The sequence below is a fragment of the Esox lucius genome, chromosome 3, assembly GCF_011004845.1.
Source record: "Esox lucius isolate fEsoLuc1 chromosome 3, fEsoLuc1.pri, whole genome shotgun sequence".
In the NCBI taxonomy this organism is placed as follows: domain Eukaryota; kingdom Metazoa; phylum Chordata; class Actinopteri; order Esociformes; family Esocidae; genus Esox; species Esox lucius.
The window spans coordinates 2,011,306-2,036,811 of NC_047571.1; the positions used below are offsets into that span (position 1 = coordinate 2,011,306).

The 25,506-nt window shown below is 40.6% G+C and overlaps 1 protein-coding gene across 1 annotated transcript in view; it reads right to left on the reverse strand.

Annotated features, from left to right (window-relative positions):
- The window catches only part of LOC105007163 (histone deacetylase complex subunit SAP130-like), an 80,117-nt gene that overhangs the window by 39,111 nt on the left and 15,500 nt on the right, over nt 1-25,506 (reverse strand). The window contains 5 exon segments of the mRNA XM_013132490.3: nt 3,094-3,325; nt 15,853-15,982; nt 16,114-16,275; nt 18,360-18,628; nt 18,715-18,842. Of these exon segments, the coding sequence (XP_012987944.2) occupies nt 3,094-3,325; nt 15,853-15,982; nt 16,114-16,275; nt 18,360-18,628; nt 18,715-18,823 (902 nt within the window). The 5' untranslated portion in view covers nt 18,824-18,842.

Sequence of the window (25,506 nt, forward strand, 5' to 3'; positions counted from 1 at the left end):
GGCCGGCAGGGGTTGTGAATGAGTGCCTGTCCCGTAGAGACAGCACGGGTTAGACCTGCGGGATAGTGTGCACAGATTACTTTGGTAAGGTAGCTGAGGCAAGGGCTGGCTGGTGCGTGTGTGCGAACGATTCACGGCTTGGTACAGTAGCCTCGGCGACGGCCTGTGTTTGTGGAAAAGGCACTACTTGGTAAGGTGGCCTGTGGGAGTGAGTGTAGACAACAAATGGTAGGGGTAAAACAGACCCGCAGCTGTGTGTCTGTGTGTGTAAGAGATACGGTCCGACAGGGTCATTCCTCCCATCGGGAGTGTGACAGGAGTCCTGTGGACGCGTGCGAGCACGAATGAGCTACACGGAGTTGGTGAAGGTGGCATTCCTCTATAGGAGAGAAAGAGAGGGACGCGGTTAACTAAGTCTGTGGGAGTGTGTGGGGAAGTTTAGGTTAGTAATAAGTAATCTGTATATACATTTATACCAATATATGTGTGTGAAACGGCCTGTATAAACGTATGTGAGAGCTTGGGTGTGTTTGAACAGATTTCTGTATGCGAGAGTATGAAATGAGTATGGCGAATGTTTTCCACGACACTAGCTGGTCCTCAGCAAGCCTTCCAGAAGGAATGGGGTTGGTCACCTCAAACCGTGCAAAGAAGATATTGAGCTCACCGGGGAGATAGGCAGCATGCCATGCATCATTGTTATTTCTACCTTTATAGTCTGTGATGTATCGCAATCTACACCACAAGCATCTGGGGTCAGAGCTGTGGTAGTTAGACTCCCAACTTCTACTCCCTGTAGTCTCTTTTTGCATCTCTGATGGCCTTCCGTAGCTCATATCTGGACTGCCTCAAAGCCAGTTGTTGACTTTGAGACTAGTGTTGTGTGGGTACTATTTAATGTAGCTGCCAGTTAAGGAACTCTTATTATCAAACTAGACACACTAATGTACATCCTTTTGCTCAGTTGTGCAACGGGGGCTCCCACACCTCTTTCTATTCTGGTTAGAGCCAGTTTGCTCTATTCTGTGAAGGGAGTAGTAAACAACGTTGTACAAGAGCTTCTGTTTCTTGACAATTTCTCGCATGGAATAATGGCCTTAATTTCTCAGAACAAGAATAGACTGACGAGTTTCAGAAGAAAGTTCTTTGTTTCTGGACATTTTATGCCTGCAATCAAACCCACAAACGCTGATCGTGAAGATACTGAACTAGCCTAATCAGCACAACAGTTTTCAGCGGTGCTGACAGTCAATAAAGGATTTTCTAATGATCAATTAGCCTTTTAAAATTATCAACTTGGATTAGCAAATATAATGTGACATTGCAACACAGGAGTGATCGTTGTTGATAATGGGCCTTTGTACATCTATGTAGGTATACCATTGAAAATCTGCCATTTCCTGGTAGAATAGCCATTTACAACATTAACAATGACTACATCTGATCAATTTGATCTTATTTTAGCACATACCAGTTTTCCTTATTCAAACATTTCTTTTCTTCTGAGGGAAGAAAGAAATTGATTGGTTCAGGCGAACACCTAATCGAAATGGAGAGAAGGCAGTGCTCATGAACATTTCAAGTTGGATCAAAAAAGCAAGTGAATGTTATCTCGACCAAAGATTCAAACACTGAATGTTAGCATAATCAAGTCATTTAGCACTTAATTCATTACAACATAACAAGCAAATGTACTCTTTAACAGACATTAGCAGAAATGCACGCTTCTTGATGTAATCTGAAGTGTTCATGAGCACCACCTCCTCTCCATTTTGACTGGATGTTCATCTTTACCAATAATATTTATTTCTGCTCTCAGAGCATGTTTGAATAAGTAAAACTGGTATGTGTTATTTTAAATGGACAAAAATAAATAAATATTTCAAAAACAAGGACCATTTGTAAGTGACCCCAAAATATTGAACAGAAGTGTACAGATCAGCCATAACATTATGACCACCTGCCTAATATTGTGTAGGTCCCACTTTTAACCTGACCCGTCGAGGCATGGACTCCACTAGATTTCTGTAGGTGTGCTGTGGTATCTGGCACCAAGATGTTAGCAGCAGATCCTTTAAGTCCTTGAAGTTGTGAGGTGGGGCCTCCATGGATCAGACTTGTTTTTCCAGCACATCCCATAGATGCTTGACTGGATTGAAATCTGGGGAATTTGTTGTGTTCCTCAAACCATTTTTGCTTTGTGGCAGGGCTAATGCCATCAGGGAATACCGTTGCCATGAAAGGGTGCACATGGTCTGCAACAATGCTCAGGTAGGTGGTACATGTCAAAGTAACATCCACATGAATGGCAGGACCCAAGGTTTCCCAGCAAAATGTTGCCCAAAGCATCACACTGCCTCTGCCGGCTTGCCTCCTTCCCATAGTGCATCCTGGTGCCATGTGTTCTCCAGGATGGAGACGCATACGCACCCGGCCATCCACGTGATTTAAAAGGAAACGTAATTCATCAGACCAGGCCACCTTCTTGGTCCAGTTCTGATGATCACGTGCCCATTGTAGGGACCTACGGTGCAGGGATCAACATGGGCACCCTGACTGGTCTGTGGACACGCAGCCCCATAAATAACAAACTGGGATGCACTGTGTGTTCTGACACATTTCTACCAGTACTAGCATACATTTTTTCAGCAATTTGAGCTACTGTAGCTCGTCTGTGGGACCGGACCACATGGGCCAGCCCTCGCTCCCCATGTGCATCAGTGAGCCTTGGCCATCCATGAACCTGTCGCCAGTTCACCGCTTTTCCTTCCTTGGACCACTTAGGTACAGCCCTTGTGAGGTGTTCCTGGTATGCAGTTTTGGAGATGCTTTGACCCAGTTATCTAGCCACCACAATTTGGCCATTGTCAAAGCCGCTCACACCTTACACCTGTCCATTTTTCCTGCTTCTAACACATCAACTTTGCAGACAGAATGTTCACTTGCTGCCTAATATATACCACCCAGTGACAGGTGCCATGATAACGAGAGTATCAGGGTTATTCACTTCACCTGTCAGTGGTCATAATGTTATGGCTGATCTGTGTATAATTGTTTCGTTTAAAGATGTTGTAATAGGTGAATTGTCCATACCCATGAACAATCTCTGTTGTGTGCGTGTCGGAAATAACAGGTGGGGACTGTGGTCTGGTGGTGGTTACCGATGTGACCACTGTGGGCATCACAGTCGAGGATGTTGTGACTATAGGGCGAGACTGGTGTAGGTGCTGGATAGGAGTTGGGCCAGCGGCACTGCCAGAACCTGTGGCAGGTCTTAGTACTGTAGCTCCTTTTGAACTGGACATCACAGCCGCTGCTGCAGCTCCTGAAAACATAGGAAGGTTGGTGACATATGGGCTTAAGATGGTACTGTTGAAGTACAACCAGACCACTATGGTCCTTTTTTGGTCAATGTAAGCACCTTAACTATTTCCACAATTGAACGACTCACTCATATTTTACATTTACCATCAGATATGTTGACTGAGTACACATTTTCATTTACAGCAACTGCTATGCAGAAACATGAAAAATAAAAACCTTACAATAACCTGGTTGCATAAGTGTGCACACCCTCTTATAACTGGGGATGTGGCTGTGTTCAGAATTAACCAATCACTTTCAAACATGTTTAAAATAAGTAATTACACACCTGCCACAATGTAATGTGACTCACAAATAAAGTTCAGTTTATCTGACATTTTCTTAATTGCATCTCAGAGCAAAAGCCATGGTCAGCACAGAGCTTCCAAAGCATCAGAGGGATCTCATTGTTGAAAGATATCAGTCAGGAGAAGGGTACAAAATAATTTACAAAGCATTAGATATACCATGGAACACAGTGAAGACAGTCATCATCAAGTGGAGAAAATATGGCACAACAGAGACATTACCAAGAACTGGACATCCCTCCAAAATTGATGAAAAGACAAGAAGAAAACTGGTCTTCCAAGAGGTCTACAGCAACATTAAAGGAACTGCAAGAATTTCTGGCAAGTACTGGCTGTGTGCTAAATGTGACAACAATCTCCCGTATTCTTCATATGAATGGGTTATGGGGTAGGGTGGCAAAATGGAACCCTTTTCTTGCAAAGAGAAACATCCAAGCCCGGCTGAAGTTTGCAAAAACAAACATCAAGTCCCCCAAAAGCATGTGGGTCTGATGAAACCAAGGTTGAACTTTTTGGCCATAAATCCAGAAGGTATCTTTGGCACAAACAAAAAACTGCACATCACCCAAGAACACCATACCCACAGTGAAGCATGGTCGTGGCAGCATCATGATTTGGGGCTGTTTTTCTTCAACTTTGTTTAATGTGTTTTTTTCCTCTTTTTTGGCAAATGAATTACACTCAAAATACAAGTATTTGGAGATGAAGAGAGTCTGTAACCATAACTGTACAAATAAAAAAATTTAAGTGTACAAAAAGAACAATAACACTTAATGGATAGTGAAAAGGCAAACAGATGAACTGATAAACAAAAGAACCACAAGGCCTAAAACCTTTTAGGAAGTTTTAGGAAAAATACAAAACATTTTGACCCAGTGAGTAAGCTAAGAAAAGGCGTTAATTCAAACACTAGTGTATAGGTCCAGTGTATAGGTCCAGACTCATAGTTTAAGCAAATGCATAGTTTGTCCATGAATAAGGTATGGAAAATGATATTATCATGTGTATTGTTATTATGATATCAATATATAAAAAATATATATATCACAGTTATCATCAATACCGGTATATCGCGACATCCCTAGTACGTCACTCTAAAAAGTGCATCGTAAGTTCTAAGTTACGGCCGTTTGGAATGGAATTAGGCGATGTTTGGGGTTTGGAATGGAATAAGGCCATGAATATGTTTTAAAATATAGCCTATTGCATTTTGATAGAGCTTGATTGCTTATCAGAAGCATGTAATATCACTGGCGATGTATTCTACTATTACTTAGGCATCAATAGGAAAATGGAAAACTCAAAGAAGTAGTGACATTTAGGGTGGATGAAACATTATATATCTGTTCATGCCCTTTGGACTGTCTATGCTACGTCATCGTTTACATAGACAATATTTTGATTTATTCCCCCACTGATGAAGAACGTGATCCACGTCAGTGGATTCTGCAGCACCTGACAGACAACCAACTGTATGCCAAGGTGGAAAAATGCCTCTTTCAACAGGAGATCTTCTCGTTTTTGGGGTATGATATAAAGGCAGTAGAAAACACACTGAATCAGGACAAGATCAGAGCGGTGAGGGAGTGGCCTGTTCCCCACAATGTCAAGGCTTTGCAGAGGTTCCTGGGGTTTTCCAATTACTACTGCCGTTTTATACGCAGTTTCAGTTGTATCGCTACCCACTTATCTCACTTTCCAAGGGAGGCACAGGGAAGTTTCAGAGCAGGCTTTTCACCACTTAATGGACCAGTTCACTTCTGCTCCGCTCCTGAAACATCCCGACGCTGAGCTGCCCTTTGTGGTCGAAGTGGATGCTTCAGAGGTGAGAATCTGAGCGGTACTATCCCAGAGGCAAGGTAAGCTTCCAAAATAACATCCATGTTCCTTCTACTCTTACAAACTCAACCCAGCAGAACGCAACTATGACATGGGAGACCGGGAACTGCTGGCTGTGAAGGCGGCGTTGGTGCAATGGAGACAGTGGTTGGAGGGGGCCAAACACCTGTTCTTATAGTCCTCACAGATCAAAGGAACCTCAAGTACATCCAGAAAGCCAAACGACTCAATCCTCGACAAGCCAGGTGGGCTCTATTCTTTTCGAGGTTTGAATTCATGTTTTCTTACAGGCCGGGGTCCAAGAATACCAAGGCAGATACCCTGGGCAAATCAACCGCCACCTGCCTTGTGTCCTCCGAACCGCATGTATGTACCACCAGAGGTAAAGGACAGGCTGATTGCCCACGTCACCTGCTACTGGCCATCTTGGTATAGCACGCACCATAGACACGTTGGCTTGTAAATACAGGTGGCCACACCTAAGTCAAGAGGTCCCGGAATACGTCTAGTCACGTGTATCTGTCCATCTGTGCTCAAAGCAAATCCCCATGTAATTTGCCCTACAGGAAATTACAATTGCTGCCCATTCCACAGAGATCATGGTCCCATTTATCTATTGACTTTGTCACAGACTTGCTTCCTTCCACAATCATGGTCGTGGTCGACAGGTTCTCCAAAGCATGCAGGCTTCTACCCTTACCATGTCTTCCTACAGCCCTCCAAACTGCTAAAGCATTGTTTCAACATGTCTTTTGGCTCTATGGAATACCCAAGGACCGTGGCCTTATGAGTTTGACATAATGATATCGAACGCAACCAAATGGACAGGTGGAACATCTGAACCAACAGCTGGGACGGTTCCTGTGGACGTATTGTCACGACAGGCCAGGTGATTGGGCTGGGTATGTACCCTGGGCAGCTTCTGCCCAAAATTCATTACGCCATGCTTCGACCAATCTAACTCCCTTTCAGTCTGTGCTCGGGTATCAACCAACCCTCGACCCCAAGCCAAATTGACGCGCCAGCTGTGGATGCCTGATTCCAGTGGGGTGAAGCAGTCTGGGAAGCTGCGCACGTTCACCTTCAGCAACCCGTGCACAGAAGACATAGGCAGACAGAAGGCGTAGTGACACGCCACAGTTTTGGCTGGGCAACCGAGTCTGGGTGTCTGCCCGGGACCTCCTGCTTCGCCAGCCCTGCCAAAAATGTATTCTACGTTTTGTGCGACTATTCAAGTGGTTTGCCAGGTCAATGATGTGACCTAACCCCTGCAGTTGCCTCCTGACTATAGGACAGCTAACGCTTTTCATGTGTCCCTCCTTAGGCCTGTGGTGGCGGATCCCCTTGGGGTCTCTCAAGATGCCCCACCCCCTCCGTTGGAAATTGAGGGAGGGGCGGCTTCCATGATCCGCACCTTGTTGGACTCCCAGCGTCGTGGGGGTCGGGTTCAGTACCTGGTGGACTGGGAAGGGTGCGGCCCCGAGGAAAGCTCTTGGGAGGTAGCCGTCGACATACTGGACCCTTCACTCATTGAGGACTTCCACTCGGGCCACCTGGGGAGTGGGGTTCTGTAACGTCATCGCTGGTTTGGCCCTCCTTCTCCATCCAGCGTTCAGTGTCTCCCTCCCATTAACAACTGTTCCAGCCACCCAGGAAGCGCAAAGTCCCATGAGGGCATGAACTGATTATTATGCACTTGTGTAATTTAGGGTGTGTGTCAGTGATTATCACACACTACAACAGCAGATTTCTGCTCAAACACAGAACCACACAATACCAGAACCAAAGACACTATCAACATGCCAGTGAGGGAGGCAGATGTGTTACTACCACACAGCATCTAGGCCTGCGCCTAGTGATGGCCAAACAAGTCTTCCTTAGCATTATTTTATCAGCAGGATATTGTGCTGACAGCACTCAGATTTTATTTTTCAAAATAAAAGCCATCATTGAAATTTACAAGGCAATACAGTTAATCTGTAAAAAAGAACAGACAAGAACAACATTGTAACGGACACTAAACTAACTCTGCACAAAGGACAATAGATGGGATGTGGTGCTGTGCCCGTTATTGATGAGCCCCACACACCCTGTCTATACCTCATGATAGGAGTTTTCCATGTGAATGTCATAGACTCTATGAATAGACCCATGGACCGTTGGTTGGAACATACCATTGTGAGAAAGCCTGTTTTACCAGATGATACACATCTATTTTAGTTCTATTCTCTTGATAGTTGAGTGGTACTTTGTTATCTTGTGCTATATGAGGTACCGTATCACAAACAGTTGGTGTCCATTATTGAGGGGACCCACACAACCTGATAAGCATGTAGAGCCAGGAACTCAAGAGGGGACACTAGCAGGCTATGTAAAGGTAGGATATAGAATACACTGATTGGAAGACAGACAGATACTGCAGGAAATGTGCTGGAGGATAATGGTCTGTGTAATGGTTGGCTATGACCGCCTCCTATGTGTCCTGGCATAAAAGACTGTGTTAATTTTGTAATAATTGGAGAATGTGGAAGAACTATGGAAGATCAACATCTTGGACTCATGCTAAATAAAGGTTCTACCCTGACTACTGGTTGCATATATTTTGTTTATGGATTATAAGTGGACAAAATCTAACAATTTACTGACTAGATTGTTAACTATATTGCCTTATATATTTCAATGGTGGCTTTTTTCTTGAAAAAGGAAATCTGAGTTAGCGCTGCTAGCATAATATCCTGCTGCTAGAAGAACGGTAATGATTATTGGCTAATGTTGCAGTTTTCAAAGTAGCCTAATGCAAAAGATTCTATCAAACCAGTATTACCTAAAACAATTAAACAGAGGTGTGGGTTAACTCTCTTGGTCTGAAATGTCAAGCCACAGGCATACAGGAAGTCCGAAAATATACAAACAAGGGGACATTTCTGACAGATCTGACAGAAGCAACGTCCATTTTTGCCGATAGGTTATGGCAATACTCAGGAACAAGCAATTTTCTATCATTACATTTCCATGCATTTTAGGCCAGAATAAATTACTTAAAAATGTGCTAGTTTAACCAAGGGCACATCTTACCAGCACAAATGCTGTCAAACTTCTACTGGGAATTTGCAGTATGTAACTCGTGCATTTTTTGTGTGTCACTTATTAAAATACGCCTACTACTACAGGTAAACCGAAACTTTAAAGATAGATTCATTTATTCAATATAGGATTGGCAATACACTTAAATGTTGACTCTGTGGAAGTATAATAAGTTACTGTGTGTAATGTTCTCTGCCATAAAGTCAAAATCTCTGGGTAACGCCAGCTGTATATTGAATGAATGTATATGTCTTCATAATTCCGCTATACCTAGTAGGGTGGGCTTTCATAAAAAAAAAAAGCCACAGCGAAGGTGGGAGTGAGGCAGGTAGACAAGACGTTCAACAAACGTCAAGGTTAAGAAATGGTACATTTTGTCCACTTTAGGGGTGTCTAAAATCGTATTACGAGATTCTTCCAGGCATGAATAGGGTAAATATATTGTCATAGGATACAGCAAGTGTCACATAGGCTGCACGTGTGTCCCGGGCTTAAAAGAGCCTCTCTATATATTAAAATAATGTTGTTTAAAATTTTGCTCTGGCCACTTCTTTAAGTTGTTTTCAACATAATACCTTACTATCTCAATGAAATGAACTGAAATTATTGTACAGTGGGGAGAACAAGTATTTGATACACTGCCGATTAGCAGGTTTTCCCACTTACAAAACATGTAGAAGACTGTAATTTTTATCATAGGTACTCTTCAACTGTGAGTGACGGAATCTAAAACAAAAATCCAGAAAATCACACTGTATGATTTTTAAGTAATTAATTTGCATTTTATTGCATGACATAAGTATTTGATACATCAGAAAAGCAGAAGTTAATATTTGGTACAGAAACCTTTGCAATTACAGAGATCATACGTTTCCTGTAGTTCTTGACCAGGTTTGCACACACTGCAGCAGGGATTTTGGCCCACTCTTCCATACAGACCTTCTCCAGATACTTCAGGTTTCGGGGCTGTCGCTATTTCTGTTGGGTTCAGGTCTGGAGACTGGCTAGGCCACTCCAGGACCTTGAGATGCTTCTTACGGAGCCACTCCTTAGTTGCCCTGGCTGTGTGTTTCGGGTCGTTGTCATGCTGAAAGACCCCAGCCAAGACCATTTTCAATGCTCTTACTGAGGGAAGGAGGTTGTTGGCCAAGATCTCGCGATACATGGCCCCATCCATCCTCCCCTCAATACGGTGCAGTCGTCCTGTCCCCTTTGCAGAAAAGCATCCCCAAAGAATTATGTTTCCACCTCCATGCTTCACGGTTGGGATGGTGTTCTTGGGGTTGTACTCATCCTTCTTCTTCCTCCAAACTCGGCGAGTGGAGTTTAGACCAAAAAGCTCTATTTTTGTCTCATCAGACCACATGACCTTCTCCCATTCCTCCTCTGGATCATCCAGATGGTCATTGGCAAACTTCAGACGGGCCTGGACATGCGCTGGCTTGAACAGGGGGACCTTGCGTGCGCTGCATGATTTTAATCCATGACGGCGTAGTGTGTTACTAATGGTTTTCTTTGAGACTGTGGTCCCTGCTCTCTTCAGGTCATTGACCAGGTCCTGCCGTGTAGTTCTGGGCTGATCCCTCACCTTCCTCACAATCATTGATGCCCCACAAGGTGAGATCTTGACTGTCATCTTGAACTTCTTCCATTTTCTAATAATTGCGCCAACAGTTGTTGCCTTCTCACCAAGCTGCTTGCCCTATTGTCCTGTTGCCCATCCCAGCCTTGTGCAGGTCTACAATTTTATCCATGATGTCTTTACACAGCTATCTGGTCTTGGCCATTGTGGAGAGGTTGGAGTCTGTTTGATTGAGTGTGTGGACAGGGGTCTTTTATACAGGTAACAAGTTCAAACAGGTGCAGTTAATACAGGTAACAAGTGGAGAACAGGAGGGCTTCTTAAAGAAAAACTAACAGGTCTGTGAGAGCCGGAATTCTTACTGGTTGGTAGGTGATCAAATATTTATGTCATGCAATAAAATGCTAATTAATTTAAAAATCATACAATGTGATTTTCTGGATTTTCGTCTCTCACAGTTGAAGTGTACCTATGATAAAAATGACAGACCTCTACATGCTTTGTAAATAGGAAAACCTGCAAAATCGGCAGTGTATCAAATACTTGTTCTCCCCATTGTACCTTAGTTCAAAATTTCCATAACAATACCTGTACTTAACCATGATGTTATTCAAATGCTTGTTTTCTCTCGCGTTCCATTTTTATTTCAAACAATTAAAATGGATTTTTATATTCCCAGTTAACCATCATGTGTTGAATGCAATGTGACTTAAGTAATTCTAGTATTATAGTAATTAAGTATTCTATATATAGGTACCAGAGGAACTGATCATTTGATGTCTAGTGATCAATTTCTGGAGATATGATTTTGATTTGCTGAAGGCCACCCCGTTAGTTGGATATAATGTTTCATCCACCCTAAATGTCACTACTTCTTTGAGTTTTCCATTTTCCTATTGATGCCTAAGTAATATTAGAATACATCGCCAGTGATATTACATGCTTCTGATAAGCAATCAAGCTCTATCGAAATGCAATATGCTATATTTTAAAACATATTCATGGCCTTATTCCATTCCAAACCCCAAACCTGGTCAAGAACTACAGTTAACGTGATCTTTGTAATTGCAAACAAAGGTTTCTGTACCAAATATTAACTTCTGCTTTTCTGATGTATCAAATACTTATGTCATGCAATAAAATGCAAATTAATTACTTAAAAATCATACAATGTGATTTTCTGGATTTTTGTTTTAGATTCCATCTCTCCAGAGGTGGGGGACTCGAGTCACATGACTTGACTCGAGTCTGACTCAAGTCACAATTTTCAGGACTAGTGACTTGCTTGATTAAAGTATGAAAATGACTTGACTTGACTTTGACTTAAGAACAAGTTACTTGAGACTTGACTTGACTTGAAGTGGAAGACTCGACAATGACTTGAACTTATAATAAACAAACAGCAATAAAAATATTTTATATGTTGTGACATCAGCACCAATAATCAGCGTATGTGCCTTTAACGCTGCACAATTCAAACCGCGCCAAACATGGCAGACAGTAACGTTAGTCGAGCTCCACAAATAGTATCGTTTGGATACAAGGACTTTGAACTGGACCGTGTGAATAAAAAAAGATTTGCCAGATGCAAAATATGCAACAACGTAAAATTTCATTCGTTATTTTAAGAACCACAAGGAAAGGTAAGAAAGTAATCTCTTTATATTCAGTTTCACTAAGATCTATAACGATTAAGTTACTAATGTAATGAATTAATCTTTTGTTTGTCATAATTTGGCCTTGGTTGCATATTATGTTTGTTTTTTTTTCTTGTTAGAAATGTGACCATTATCATTACTGAAAATGTCTGGTAAATAGATGTAAGGGAATTTGACTATAACAGTGGCATAGCCTGAATTTTAATGTTGATGGGCATCTTAAAATGAGCGGGCATGTATATTATTACACGTAGGCTATAATGTCTGTATTAAATGTGGGCATTTTCAAGTGTTTGTGGACTGCGTGTGGAAACTAAAAAGCATTGTGCTTACACCATAACAGTTAACTTTAATGCATGAAAGGCTAACATGGAGGCGCCGATGTGATTACTAGCACCTAAACATTTCGAATAGTTTTTTTTTTACTCATACAGACAAGAATAATTACAGCGTAGTTACATATTAGGCAGTTTTTCAGTCACAATAATTAGTTTATAAGGTTGTTATTATTAGCCCTTATTACATGGATTGGCTGAATTCCAGTGCAGAATGCGTGTTATTTCTTGATAACAGACCGTTGCCATGAAAAACAGCGCGTTGGTATGGACGCAGCAGGATTCTAACCAGAGACTATTTTCTTTAGAGGAAGCAATACAATCGTTTTTAAATCAATAAATTCCTTTTGAAATCAATATTTTGTGTCAAATTATAGATTTATTTGGTAGGTAGTGTTGAGATTTAAGTTTAAATAATGCTGATTTAATAACCATGTATTCTTATGTTTTTGTTTTATTAAATTGTATGCTGCAGCCAGGTTAGGGAAATATGATTGAATACAATAACCATAAAAAGTTTAGAACTCCATACATTACACTCAGCCACACTCACTCAGACTTTACACCTGGCTCAGATAGAGAGACAGGATTAAAACCCCACAATTAACATACAAATGAAACTGCCTCCTATACAGCACAAAGAGACCTTCTGTCTCCAGCCCCCTGATGTTCTAGTCTATGTTAGGACAATAGAATGTAAATTACTGTAACCTGGCTAAGATTTCACACCTGTATGCAAATAACCTGTTGATCTATGACCGAGAGTAAGAGCAAGCCCTTCTTCATGGTACAGCGAAAACAAAGAGATTCGTCCAACATGTCACCATGCCAACAAAGAACCAATAAGGATGGGTTTTACTCACGAGAGTGAAAAGTAACCACCCCTGTGGCGGGAGTATTAAAACCAATGTTCGATCTTGATTCGGGGCAAATATTTTGTGGAAGCTCGAGGGTTGAGCAAATATTTGACCGCTGCAGTGTATTTCATGTATTTTGACTTATCAATTCATATTAATAAATCTTTGTGCTAAATTTCCATTTGGACCGGAGCCTCGTCCTTCTTCAGAAATTCTGGTACACGTAAAATTCTTAACAGTAGCCATGTAATAAGCGGGATAAGGTATAGCGAGGCGGTTGTTATAGCGAATACAAACCCTTCAGGCTGATTCAAGATCCCTCCGCTTCGTCCCCCCAAAAAATTGTACCGCGGAGGAGAAAAATATTTGATTTTGAAATCGAGCTTCGCACCGAGCGCACGTCAGAAACAGAGGACAGTGTGTGTGTGTGTGTGTTCATCTCTTTAGTTCTGTGACTTGACTTGAAACTTATAAGGACTCGACTTGACTTGCTTAGGGTGAACCCTTGACTTGACTTGCTTGATTTATCTGAACTGTGACTTGAGACTTGACTCGAGACTTGATGGTTAAGACTTGAGACTTGCTTGGACTTGACCATGTGTGACTTGTCCCCATATTTGCATCTCTCACAGTTGAAGTGTACCTATGATACAAATTACAGACCTCTACATGCTTTATAAGTTGGAAAACCTGCAAAACCGTCAGTGTATCAAATATTTGTTCTCCCCACTGTATGGCCATTGGCCCATAATTGTGCTAGCCTTGCACTTACGGCTAGCCAAATTCTAACAACCATGCTTGATAGCAAAACAGAGAGCACATGCTTTCGGGAGAGCAACAGTTATCTTCAGTCTAATGCATTAATAATGTCAGTCTATAACCATAAAAATATTCAATACACTGCATTAAAAAGAGATGATTGTGGGCCCAGGAATACTTCCGAAAACCATTTTCTGTGAACACAGTACATCGCTGCATCCACAAATGCAAGTTAAAACTCCACCATGCAAAGAAGAAACCATACATAAACAAGACCCAAAGTAGGAGTGTCATGATATACCAGTATTGACGATAACTGTGATATTTAAAAAATTTAATATTGATATCATGTTAGTAATACACATATGATAATATCGTATTCACTAGGCGGAATTGAAGTTGTATTTTTCCAAAAACCCCTCTCTCCCCCGGGAGAGATCCGCAAAGACGCGCCGTTTTTTCCTATTCACATGGATAAAATGTTCAATTTTTCCCAAAACTCCTTTTGGTTTTTCCATAGCTTATTCATAGACAAACGATGCATTTGCTTAAACTACGAGTCTGGACCTATACACTAGTGTTTGAATTAACACAATTTTGCAGCCTATGCACTAGGTGAAAATGTTTTGTAGTTTAGCAAAAACTCCTCTCGGTGTTAGGCCTTGTGGATCTTTTGTTTTTCAGTTCATCTGGTGGCCTTTTCACTATCCATTAAGTGTAATTGTTCTTTTTGTACACTTAGTCTTTTTTTTATTTGTACAGTTATGGTTACAGACTCTCTCCACCTGCATACACTCGTATTTGTAGTGTAATACATTTGCCAAAAAAGAGGAAAAAAACACATTAAACATAGTTGAAGATTAATTTGACTGACAGCATTTTTTTTTTCTTAAGATTTTCTATAGATACTGGGATGTTAATTCCATCGATAGACACTGAATTATTTTGGTCATGATAATCGTGTACTGAAAATCGGATATCGTGACAGCCCTAATCCAGAACCGCCTTCTCTGGGCCCGAGCTCATTTAAGATGGACTGAGGCGAAGTGGAAAACTGACCTGTGGTCTGAAGAATCAAAATTAGAAATTATTTTTGGGAATCATGGACACCGCGTCCTCCTGACTAAAGTGGAGAAGGACCATTTGGCTTCTTACAAGCGCACAGTTCAAAAGCCAGCATCAGTGAATGTATGGGGATGCATTAGTGCACATGGCATGCATGGGTGACTTGCACTCCTCTGAAGGCACCATTAACGGTGAACAATATATACAGGTTTTGGAGCAAAATATGCTGCCATCCAGACAACGTCATTTTCAGGGAAGGTCTTGCTTATTGCAGCAAGACAATTCTAAACCACATTCTACACATATTACAACAGCATAGCCAGGGATGGGCAGTATTTAGGATACAAGTATTTCAAATACATATTTCAAATTCAAAATAGGATTTAGTCATTTGTATTTGATAGGGTTGATGAAAATACTTTAGTGTTTTGTATTTTGCGTTACTTATTTGTTACACTTACTTGAAAAATGTAGAATAAACGCGTGAGTTGAGATAATTTTTTTTTTATTAGGTGCCTAATAGTTCTGCACACCAATTGTTGCCTAATAATTCTGCACACTTATGTATTCCCCTGAGAAAGATCTCACTTTTCCTTTGTTAATCATTCAGGTTTGAGGTTCAATTATATTTTGGATTGACTGAAAGCATTGTGTTTGTTCAACAATAAAATAAATCTTGTGCACGCAGTGTAATTTTGTTGATATCATATTGAAGTTCAAAATTGTGGTATTGTAACATCCTATGAAGAGAGTTGATATCAAGGCAAGAATGATTCACATTACCCTTTGACCAATAATTCACCTAAGAGATTTTTTTTTTTTTGAAGATTGTGCTGTATGAACTAAAAATGTAACTGTATGAACAAAAAAGAAAAGAAAGAAAAAGGGAAGCAAAATGTGACAATTTGGTCCAAATCTGGAGTCATGTATTAACATCCCAGATTAAATTAAGGTAAATAAAAAAAGATATATCCTACTATCATGTTTTGGGCAATGACTGACCTCTGGGTAGATGTGAGGTGAAGGTGTGCTGGGGGGTGCCAGGGGAAGCGAGCTGCAGTGGCTGGGCGTTACTCCGGATGATCTGCACATTGGCTGCCATGAGATGATGGGGCAGGTTACTGGGGTTTCCCTGGAAACGCCACGCCCATGGAGACAAAGCATTATAGATTTGGAACCACATTTTTCAGCTTGTCTAGTAATCACACTGGGATATATTATTACTCTGGTGTATTTATGACTAAAAATAAAAAAAGTCCTTACCTGCTGGCCACTAATAGTTGCTACAGGGATGCCAGCGGATTGAGGCACAGTGCTCTCCATGGATACAGTGACATGGCTTGGCAACTTGGCTGGCAGGGTGATGTGGGAATTGGCTGGTGCTGGGGCGATCACTCGACTGAGCATGGGTGACTTCAGAGATGACTGCACTCAGAAATTCGTAAAGATATTGGCAAGTCACATTCAAGGACAAAATTGCTGTAATTTTAAGGCATGATAATTTGATACATATAAAATACATGTAATTATTCTATTATACAATGAAATATGCACTTCATAGGCCTCCTCAATATGCAATACATTTTGGCATTCAAAGACTCATTTTAAAGTATGTTAGGATAATATTGACACTGCCCGAGTATGTAGATTGAATACATGCATGAACAATATTATAGCAGGTAGAAGTAGAAAATGTTGACACTATCTGAAGCACACTGATAATTAAAATGGGTTGCACCATTGTTATCTGAGATTTTGAAGGGTACTGTATTATTATTTTTTGATAGAAAGCAAAGCTAAAATTAATAGTTAGAGATTGCTGTCCTCATAATAACCACCTGGTAGATAGGCATAGAAAAATCAACAGAAATTACAGTGGGGAGAACAGGTATTTGATACACTGCCGATTTTGCAGGTTTTCCTACTTACAAAGCATGTAGAGGTCTGTAATTTTTATCAAATTTGTTTCAAAAATACATAAAATTAATTAATTTTTTAATAATTAATTTGCATTTTATTGCATGACATAAGTATTTGATCACCTACCAACCAGTAAGAATTCCGGCTCTCACAGACCTGTAAGTTTTTCATTAAGAAGCCTTCCTGCAAAATCCTGCAGCGCACGCAAGGTCCCCGTGTTCAAGCCAGTGCATGTCCAGGCCCATCTGAAATTTGCCAATGACCATCTTGATGATCCAGAGGAGGAATGGGGGAAGGTTATGTGGTCGGATGAGACAAAAATAGAGCTTTGAAGCATGAACCGTGAAGCATCATTCTTTGGGGATGCTTTTCTGCAAAGGGGACAGGACGACTGCACCGTATTGAGGGGAGGATGGATGGGGCCATGTATCGCAAGATCCTGGCCAACAACCTCCTTCCCTCAGTAAGAGCATTGAAGATGGGTCGTGGCTGGGTCTTCCAGCATGACAACGACCCAAAACACACAGCCAGGGCAACTAAGGAGTGGCTCTGTAAGAAGCATCTCAAGGTCCTGGAGTGGCCTAGCCAGTCTCCAGACCTGAATCGAATATAAAATCTTTGGAGGGAGCTGAAAGTCCGTATTGCACAGCGACAGCCCAGAAACCTGAAGGATCTGGAGAAGGTCTGTATGGAGGAGTGGGCCAAAATCCCTGCTGCAGTGTGTGCAAACCTGGTCAAGAACTACAGGAAACGTATGATATCTGTAATTACAAACAAAGGTTTCTGTACCAAATATTAAGTTCTGCTTTTCTGGTGTATCAAATAATTATGTCATGCAATACAATGCAAATTAATTACTTACAATGTGATTTTCTGGATTTTCTGGATTCTGTCACTCACAGTTGAAGAATACCTATGATAAAATTTACAGATTTCTACATGCTTTGTAAGTGGGAAAAAATCAGCAGTGTATCAAATACTTATTCTCCCCACTGTATATACATTGGTTGGTTTTGATATTCCAATTTAATACACAAACTCAAAACCTGTATGAAGTGAAATTGGTTATGTTGGGAAAATATTGCAATAAAGCAAAAGAACCATCACTAAAACACCTGCTATTTAATTTGTTCTCCCAGCTATTTTCTAATAAATGTATTATACTGTACATTAATGATCGTCTTCATCCACAAACCGTGGTTTTGCTTTTTTACCGATTTACTGTCACAGCACTATGTGACACTCTGCAAAGTTGGTAAATACCCTCAGTTATATAAAGCAGAAGGTGTCTCTAACAAAAATATATTTTGGTAAAATCAATGTCACCTTAAAATAATTGAAAAAATGTCAATGTACCATTTGTAATTCAGGAATAAGAGAATTGATCGGGGTCTGAATACTTTTCCAAGACCCTATATATTGTAGAAGGACAATTAATGCATGAACTACAATAACATGATCTTCGGAGTTCCAAATGTAGGAGATCTAAGGAGCCATGTACACTGAAGAAAAACATACTGAGAAAAGTTGGTCAGTTAGCTCAAGAGACCGGACCAATGCAACAGAGCTTATGGCTCTCTCATCCATACCTTCAGGGGTCTTTCGGCAAAAGCCAGTGATAGGCCTTGGGACATGTTGGGCGGAGGGGCTGACACTGGGACAGGTGTGCCCTGCTGAAGGGGCAGGTGCTGAGGTAGTGTTGAGGAGTGACCTTGGACCTGGACTTGGGGGTAAGGCCGGACAACCACGGTTTCATGCTTGTCATCTCTGAAGACAGGGGCTCCACTGCCATTACTGCTGAGATGGTCCATAGGACCGTGGTTTGCACAGGTCTCATGGCTGCTGTCGTCTTCCCCTCCTGCCAAAGAGTTGGAGTGTCACTGTTACGCAGGAGACTTGACTGCTAATTAGCTGTGATGAATTCAGTGTGCTGCACAATGTTACCTGCAATGTTTGATTGACTTCCAGGCACCAATTTGGAGTTCCCTCCGGGTATCTGGTTTTGTTCCATACCAGGAGGTACTCCTGGCCGTGGATATTGCTGAGAACTCATCTTTTGACACACTTAATATCTATTTAAGGGAAATTATAAAATTTGAAATTAGTTACAGGCTTTCACAAATAAATGTAGACACCTTCTAAGCAGGTATTGTCAAAAACACTACCTAACATTAGAATGATTACAAATAAACAATTAAAGCTGAAAGCAGCATTTAGCGTGTTTCAGCATTGAAACTACTCCTAGGCAGATAGTGCATTTTTTCCAACTTACATCCATTGTTGCAAGCAGTACGACATCTATGATATACCCTTTCCTACAGTGCCCCCATGTGGCCAACTTGGAACATCATTCATAGGTAAAGTAAAATCATAACCCTGATCAGGTGTACCAAATGTAATCTTAATGAGTGACAAACAACAGATATTGGGTTGTGGCAATTATGCCCCCATCAAACTTAATTAACTTGCATTTTACACTGCAATAATGTCCAGGACATTTACCTCAATTGGTATTACAAAAAAAAAAAAAATCGGAATCAGATAAATATGGATACTTCAAAAGTCTGACATTATCAGGGCAGTAAAACACCTTAAGTACTAAACAATGTAACTAAGTAGTTGGTCGAATTTTTCAGAACGTAATAAATGCAGCCTAATTGTATGGTCCAGCAGTGAACTGCTGAAACCCTAATTAAAACTGCAAGCAGCATTGAGCGTGTTTCAGCATTTAGCTACTTCTGGCCTTATTGCACAACTTGTGCGCTGAAAGATCCATATGCACCAGGTATTCTTGAAGATGGGTATTCTCCAGATGAAGCATGAATGATATTTCCTGTCCAATTGTGCCCACATCGACAAATTCTGCCATAGTCCATTCATTAGTTAGCAGGGTTTTTCCTGCATAGAGGATTCTTTTTTTTTGGCACCCCTTAGAGGTTTTATTGAGCGCCAAATGAAAATCACCAGCGCCAAAATGATAAGAATTATAGAATTTCAAATCCTCTCTGAATGTGTTTAATAGCAATTTATCAAACAACTGTTGAACAAGCAGAACATAAACCAAAGGCTTGTGAGATACTCTAACCGACGTAATTTTGGTTATTTCGATTTTCCTGTTAATACTTTCCCCTTAAAAACGTACTACCGCGTGTGTAGTCACCTGACTCCACCCCGTCCAGTCAGCAGCATGGAAGCACCTTGCAATCGGTAAGTGCACATCAGCTTAACAGACACAATGCTATAATATTTAAAAAACTAATTGGGGTGGTGACTAGGTGCTATATTCTGTGTTTGTTTGTATGTGTCTTTATGACCTTTTTATTTTTATTTTCTGTGCTGATGTTCTTCTTATGCACTTTGTTACACATTTAAAAAGGTGCTATATGAATAATATTTTACTTCAGCACACTGAATAAATACAAAATAAAAACAATTAAAAAATACTGTTCATATATCACCTTTCTCAATGTTACAAAAGTCCTTGATATTACAATGTTAGAATGTAAACTTCATATTATAAAACAAAGCAAAAAAACTAAACAAAACGAGGTCATGTGGTCTGATGAGACAAAAATAGAGCTTTTTGGTCTAAACTCCACTCGCTGTGTTTGGAGGAAGAAGGATGATTACAACCCCAAGAACACCTTCCCAACCATGAAGCATGGAAATGGAAACATTCTTTGGGGATGCTTTTCTGCAAAGGGGACAGGACGACTGCACCGTATTGAGGGGAGGATGGATGGGGCCATGTATCACAAGATCCTCCTTCCCTCAGTAAGAGCATTGAATATGGGTCGTGGCTGGGTCTTCCCACATGACAATGACCCAAAACACACAGCCAGGGCAACTAAGGAGTGGCTCCATAAGAAGCATCTCAAGGTCCTGGAGTGGCCTAGCCAGTCTCCAGACCTGAACCGAATAGAAAATCTTTGGAGGGCGCTAAAAGTCCATATTGCCCAGCGACAGCCCCGAAATCTGAAGGATCTGGAGAAGGTCTGTATGGAGGAGTGGGCCAAAATCCCTGCTGCGGTGTGTGCAAACCTAGTCAAGAACTACAGGAAACGTATGATCTCTGTAATTGCAAACAAAGGTTTCTGTACCAAATATTAACTTCTGCTTTTCTGATGTATCAAATACTTGTGTCATGCAATAAAATGCAAACTAATTACTTAAAAATCATACAATGTGATTTTCTGGATTTTTGTTTTAGATTCCGTCACTCTCAGTTGAAGAGTACCTATGATAAAAAATTGTCTTCTATATGCTTTGTAAGTGGGAAAACCTGCAAAATCGGCAGTGTATCAAATACTTGTTCTCCCCACTGTATATGACTAATGAGCTTCATAACAACACTCTAGACTAACCAGTCGTTTAATAACCCCGACCTGTGAAAATACTGAAACCAAGACAGTAACCGTCAATAAGTCACTGAGACCCCAAATATAGTGTTAGACAAAAATTGAGACACCTACTCATTCATGGTTATTTTTAGAATTTTTTACATTCTAGAATAATAGTGAAGACATCAAAACAAATAACACATTTAAATTCATGTAGTAACCAAAAAGTGTTAAACCAATCAACATACATCTTTATTTTAGATCTTTCAAAGTAGCCATCCTTTGCCTTGATGAAAGCTTTGCACACTAGTGGCATTCTCTCTTCAGGTTTCATGAGGTAAACACCTGGAACGCTTTTTCAACTGTCTTGAAAGAGTTCCCACAGAAGATGAGCACTTGTTGGCTGCATTCCCTTCACTCTGCAGTCCAACCCATCCCTAACTTTCAATTGGATTGAGGCCTGGTGATTGTGGAGGACAGGTTATCTAATGCAGCAGCACCACTCTCCTTCTTGGTCAAATAGCCTGATTCACACCATCTCCTCTGAACCATTGATATTGAGCGGTGTCTGATATTTCACCTCTATGAAGTTTCAATTTTGTCTGCAATCTTGAGGTGCACTTAAAAGCCAATTTCTGAGACTGATAACTCTAATTAACTTATCTGCTGCAGGGTTAACTCAGAGTGTTCCTTCCTGGCGGCAGTCCTCATATCACTTGATGGTTTTTGAGATTACGCAGAAAAAAACTTTTAAGGTCTGGAAATGTTCCAGATTGATCGACCTTCATGTGTTAAAGTAATGATGGACAGTTTCTCTTTGCTTATTTGAAACCTACCTTGTCACAACCCAACTGATGGCTCAAACACTATAAGAAATTCCATTAATTCCCTTAACAATACACATGTTAATTACAACGCATTCCAATTGATTTCCGCACAAAGCTGGTTTAAAGAGTGCAAAGAGATCGCAAAGCTGTCATGAAAGCAAAGGGTGGCTACTTCAAAGAAATGTATTTTGATCTCTTTAACACTTGTATTGATTATCCAGCGTTATTTGCCTCTACTCATGCAATATACAGAGTTTTTCCTTCATTCAAATCTCAAAGGCGCCCGCCTTCCCGAAATCTTGCACCGCCTGTGTGTCGACATGGTGAAACATGATTTGGCTGAAGGGAAGGGAGTCGAGAGGGAGATGAACCATGCAAGGATGAAGTAAAAACAATGTGACAAGGCTGGAATATATACAGCTCGGAGGCATTTTTTATGCAAGTCTAATTAATTGAAACATAGCATAACAATGAGAAAAGAATAATACTGCCATGATTAATTAAAAAAACTAATGAGTCATTTCATATATTTTGTGATTCCTAGATCCTCTAATAAACATGGGACCAGTGGTTTTGACACTATTGCTAAATGTTTTCTGGTGGCTCAGAAATAGTGAAGAGGGAATGATATGGATAATTAAACAGCAGAACAGCATTTCAATCCCATAAAATATCTACTAGTCATCGACAGGCAGAGAAAAAAAAATATGAGAGGGTAAAAACCAACATATAAAAATAGATGAAATAAAGAATATATGTAAAAATATATATTTTACTTGTATTTTGGTTGCTATTAGGGAGGAAACCGTAGCTTGCATTAGCAGCTCAAGTGGACATGGACAACAGGGCAGATTAACCACTATAATAGTTGTCTTTTTTCAAGTGTAGACAGATGTCTTGCATTAGCTACCTAGTGTTGGCTAATGCTAATTAGCGTTTCTAGGTACACCTTTTAGCAATGTCGATGCTTTAGCTAATATGACTACGGCTAATGCCAACTAGTGTTAGCACAGAGTGCTCTTAAACTGTATAGTAACGTTAGCTAAAGCTAACTTACCAGCTAACGCAAGTTGACATCAGTGTTACTGTTTGCAAATAGGTTTGTGACCTTAGTAAAATGTGTCCATTTGAATGGAGATATTAAACCGTATCCTTGTAAGCAGCTTTGTAAGGCAAATAATTTAGCTAGCTAGCAACCCGTTTCTTCTGTCTTCTCTAGGCTCCCGTGTGTAATTATCATAGACTGTATATATAATGGACGACGCCCTTTCGCTCTTTTCCATTGGTGAAAAATGAAGCCACCAGTGTCCTGATACGGCGCGGACATCTTGTACTTGCGTCTGCGCAGATAGCGATCTTGGGACCAGTTCTGCGCAGTAGTTATGCGCAGTAGCGAGAAGGAAGTAAAGCCGTAAAGCCGCGAAATCAACGGCGCCACCCCTGTGCCCCGCCCTCACTCTCCCTCGCAGAATGCGCATACTGTAATCAATCGCAAGTCCAAGTACAGTACAACCTTTGCTTGTTAAACCTAGACGATATGTTATAGCCTAACTTACATCATGTTTAACCTTAATTTAGAATAGGCCTAATACAAAAATAATTGGTAACTTCTAGCTAACGATCACCTGCTAGCTATTAACATGGCTATTAACGAGGCTTGTTGTCTTTTAGCTAACGTTAGCTAGCCCATTACATTTATTTACTAATTAAATAGCTTATAAATGTAACTTACCGAAAAAAATTCAAAGATCGATTGGAAATGCCAGATCGGTTAGCACAATGTACTGCAGAACAACCCATGATGTCCGTGTGAAATTATATCAATTATAGAAATTTAGAGATTAAATGTAAAGTTCCAATCTCCTCAGTCCTCCGAAGATTCAGTGGCTCCTCGGCTCAGATAGCTGTCAATCACAGCTGTGAATCACGACGTCACACCACCGTTTTTAGAGCATTAAATAACTAACTAAAAACAAACTTATTTTAAAAACAAACTCTTGAATTTACATTAGCGTGATACAAACTACAGTAAATGACAGAAACCAGCTTCGGAAAAAATATATTTGAAGGGTAATTTAATTGTTTAGTTGATCTCGCGTCCCATTGAATAACATGGGGAGGGCGGGGTTTATGACCTATACTGGGACCACTCACCAGGGGGCGATCGAGACGTTTTGGCTTCACTTTTCAGGGCTTGTGCGGCACGCTTGGTAATTATCAGGAAGTGTGCAAAGGATTGTGATTATTGTTGTCTTAATCACCAGATTTTTGTTTTGAATAGTGTGAATCTGCCTTTTAAGAAACTACATTTCCTTTCTCTCTGGTGAGACACGTAGAAAATAATGTAGGATAAGAATATAGAAATGTATAGAAATAGGAACTTTTGAAGCCTTCTTCTGCCGGCGGAGCTAGAGTTCCAAAGGCATTTGTGTTCCTTGTGAGGAAATTGATTTATTCACCATTTTCTTTCATTATATCAAACTTAGTGAGGAGTGTTAGCTTGCGTAGTGTTAAGTTGTCTGGTTTAACATCGCCCCCTTTAGGTCAATCAGAAAATTGTTGTACACCCTATGTCCTTTCAAGGTTCTGAACATGTGGTTTATCAATAATATACTTATATGTACAAAACCATGCCCACTTGAAGGTTTATTGGTCAACAGCGTTGTTATGGAAATTCTTGAACTGATGTATACTTAGTCCTATACATGAATAAATGGGTTACTAGTTAAAAGGTACTGAGTCCCCATAAAAAAATAATGTAGAAGAGGGGGATCTGGTGTTTAGGGTCATTATTGACAGGTATCAGCAGATTGGAGGGTTACTCGTATAACCCATCAGAGTATATCTATTGTTTGTCCAGATTATGTAAGACCTCTTAGGGGGTGAAGAGGTTACCCATGTGGGGGAGGATAGCCTGCCCCTTGGTTAAAACCTAGGTATTGACAGAACAAAGGAAATATGTTTTATTGACATAGGACAGCTGGGCAGCATCTTACCACACCCCTTTTAACTGTAATAAATATGCACTGTTCGTGTATTTTTCTCAGAGACTCCTCATGTTATATCATGCACAAATAACCAGAACACGCATGACAATAACAACATCAACAAAGTTTCAATATAATGCAACAAAGCTACGCAAAAGCTTACTTTTAAGAGGACAAGTGACAGAAAGGCTCAGAAAGCACGGTTATTTTCAGCTGCGTAAAAGAAACATTGCAGCAATAGCAGGCTAGGCCTATTTAATGACCGTGGAGCTAGCATCATCATCATCATAACACAACGGTTATGGAAATTAGAACGACAGACAGTACAATACATTGAATTAAATTGCCATGTTTCGTGTGCAGGTGACGACGGAGATAAGACGGCTTCAGACAGCTGTTTGCTAGAACTTCACTGCACAACACGCACTGAGGCTTCGGGCAATCTGTATCGCCGATCCAAGTGAAGCCCAGACCCAGATAATTGTCATCATATTTCCTTCTTTTTCCCCCGTCTGGTGTTCACCCTCATCACCTTTTTTTGCCATCTCCTTCCCTCCTCTTCGGTTTCCTCCGGCGCAACTT